Source organism: Octopus bimaculoides, chromosome 23, assembly GCF_001194135.2.
Source record: "Octopus bimaculoides isolate UCB-OBI-ISO-001 chromosome 23, ASM119413v2, whole genome shotgun sequence".
Taxonomy (NCBI): domain Eukaryota; kingdom Metazoa; phylum Mollusca; class Cephalopoda; order Octopoda; family Octopodidae; genus Octopus; species Octopus bimaculoides.
The window spans coordinates 19,030,177-19,033,381 of record NC_069003.1 but is presented as its reverse complement, the minus strand read 5'-3'; the positions used below and the strand labels follow the sequence as shown (position 1 = coordinate 19,033,381).

Sequence of the window (3,205 nt, the reverse complement as noted above, 5' to 3'; positions counted from 1 at the left end):
GCGCAATCGTCTCTCTTGCACGCCACAACTGATGCTTCTAATGTTCAGCTTTTCTCTCAAGATACTTACACTCTGACGGGTATTCACATTGTTCTAAAATATATTTTGCATAATTTCTTTTGCTTGGAGGTTTAGTTGTTTCAGGTTATTGGAATTTGTGACTTTAAAGTTTTTTATAATCTCTTTCTTTAGAAGTGATTGGTACATGGAGTAGTTTTATCTGCATGAACAAGAATTCCATCTTTTTTCGAAAGTTCTTTAGTTAAAGTATGAAGCTATATATATATATATATATATATATATATATAGTTCACAGATGAGATCCAAAGATTCTCTGTACAGAAAACACTTATTAGTGCTCAAAAGATTCAAACTTAGACTCCAATATCTTTATAGGGGATCATTCCACAAGGTAAATAAAGACTATAAGAGGGATCAAGTTGAGTGGGTACAGGGCTAATTATGTAGATAAACAAATTAGATACATCAAATATATTAGATATATTAGTTAGGGTATGAAATACAAAATATGTATATATGTATACATGCAAAACGAGAGAAAGCAAAAAGTGGAGACTTTCGGATGATGAATTTTTAAGTATAAATATATAGATATTTATATCAATAAGGTCCAACTTACACAGAGTACAAACGACAAACAAAATTAAAGATTCCATCTTTGAACTTCTCTGCATTAAGATCTGAAATGTAAGATCTTCTCTACGCTGATGACAGAGGCTCGTCTTATCCAACATTAATTACATCCATACGGCTGTGTATTGTGATGAACTAAATCTACCAACGTTATTATGGATCTCCGAGCTCTCAGAAACAGCTGTTGGATTTATGACACCTTTCTTCCATCCCTTTAATTTCCTGTGTCATTTGTACTCTGTAAGCTGGACCTATTAATATAAATATCTATATATTTATACTTAAAAATTCATCATCTGAAAGTCTCCACCTTTTGCTTGTATACATATATTCATATTTTGTACTTCATACCCAAACTAATACATTTACTATATTTGATGTGTCTAATTTGTTCATCTGCATAATTGTGTGTGTGTGCGTATACACACACACACACATATAAATATATATATGGTGATGATTTGAAACAAAAGCAGTGTATGCCTAGCTACAAAAATATGGCGACAAAGAGATCAAACAAACAAATGAACATAAAATAAATTTGGTTGTTTTTACTCACCACAATCTTTATATTCATCAGAATTATCTCCACAGTCGTCATGCCCATCACAAAACAATACCCTGTCGATACAGAAATCATTGTGGCATCTGTACTGTAACATTGGGTTACAGTCATTTGGCAAGCAACCCATTTCATCAGAGCCATCGAGGCAGTCAAACTCGCCGTTACACCGATCGTGCAGCTCAATACATTGGCTGCTGGTACACTGGAACTCGGTGTTGCTGCATATCCTTGCAGCTGAAAATATAAAGGGGAAAAAATATAGAAAAAAGTATAAACAAAACAAACAGACATCTTCATAGAATTATAGGAAATGTGTAATATGTTATCTTTTACTTGTTTCAGCCATTAGACTGTGGCCATACTGGAACACGAGCTTGAAAAACATTTTATTGAATGAATTGACCCCAACTCTTCTTTTAAAGCGTGAAACTTATTTTATGGGGACTTAAGCACACCAACACCGGTTGTCAAATGGTGGTGGTGACAGAAAGACACACTTGCATATATACATACATCATCATCATCATTTAACGTCCGCTTTCCATGCTAGCATGGGTTGGACGATTTGACTGAGGACTGGTGAACCAGGAGGTTACACCAGGCTCCAATCTGATTTGGCAGAGTTTCTACAGTTGGATGCCCTTCCTAACGCCAACCACTCTGAGAGTGTAGTAGGTGCTTTTACGTGCCACCAGCACGAAGGCCAGTCAGGCGGTACTGGCAATGGCCACGCTCAAAATGGTGTATTTTATGTGCCACCTGCACAGGAGCCAGTCCAGCGGCACTGGCAATGATCTCGATCGAATGTCTTTTCATGTGCCACCGGCACAAGTGCCAGGGAGGCGATGTTAGTAATGATCACGCTCAAATGGTGCTATTTACGTGCCACCAGCATTGAAGCCATCGAAGCCAGACAGCTGCTCCGGCAACGATCACGCTCGGACGGTGCTCTTAGTCCTCCACTGGTACAGGTGCCAGCATGATTTCACTTTTGCTTGCCCCAACAGGTCTTCGCAAGCCGAGTTTAGTGTTCAGTGAAAGAGACATTGGCATGGGTGCCAGTCGTCAAATTTAGTTTGATAATCCATATTCAATTAAGAGAAGAAAATGGAGAGTTAATGGTGAATAATAATTTATTAATAAATTGATAATCATTCATTCCTACAATTGTTTCAATTTTTGCTCATTCAGTAAATTACAAATTTATGCAATAAATCTGCATTTATAAGTTATGAGGAAAATATCTGCTGGAAAAAACAGATTGGTGAACATGTAATTTTTTAATGTCTAATATTTCCTTGATGATATTTTCCTCATAACTTATAGATGCAGATTTATTGCATAAATTTGTAATTTACTGAATGAGCAAAAATTGAAACGATTGTAGGAATGAATGATTATCAATTTATTAATAAATAATCATTAACCATTAACTCTCCATTTTCTTCTCTTAATTGAATATGGATTATATGCTTAATATATACCTAGTGATTTAGGGAAATTTATTTCCCAAAGATATAAGGTATTGCACCAGTGTAATCTTGTTAATTACAATGGTAACAACCTATCACTTTATCACACTCCCTTTCTCACTGTACTTCTCTCTCAACAAAAACTTTTTCTCTTCCCCTTTCTCTCTCCCTTTAATAAATGATGTAATGGAAACATAGAATGGTGACAACACTAATGATCTCTCTCTCCTTACACCCCTCCCTCCCTCCATCTTTCTGTCTCTCACACACAAATGTTCTCTATTTCTTTCTCAACAACAACTTTTATTCTTACCCTTCTTCTAAAAATATGTTGTAATGTATATTTTGATTTCTCCCCCCGCCCCATTATAGATGTTGTCACAAACAGACAGATGTGGAGATTTGCTTGTCTTTTATATAATATGGTGGTGCACCAGCATGACCGCAGCCACTTGGCTGAAACACATAAATAAACATAAATAAATAAATATATATATATATATATATATATATA

General features: G+C 35.5%; 1 protein-coding gene across 4 annotated transcripts in view; it reads right to left on the bottom strand.

Moving 5' to 3' along the window:
• LOC106879043 (low-density lipoprotein receptor-related protein 1B) overlaps positions 1 to 3,205 on the bottom strand; it is a 208,271-nt gene that overhangs the window by 74,560 nt on the left and 130,506 nt on the right. For all 4 annotated transcript variants that reach the window (XM_014928457.2, XM_052975989.1, XM_052975991.1 and 1 more), the window contains one exon: positions 1,214 to 1,453. In XM_014928457.2, the coding sequence (XP_014783943.1) occupies positions 1,214 to 1,453 (240 nt within the window). The remainder of the gene's footprint in view (positions 1 to 1,213; positions 1,454 to 3,205) is intronic.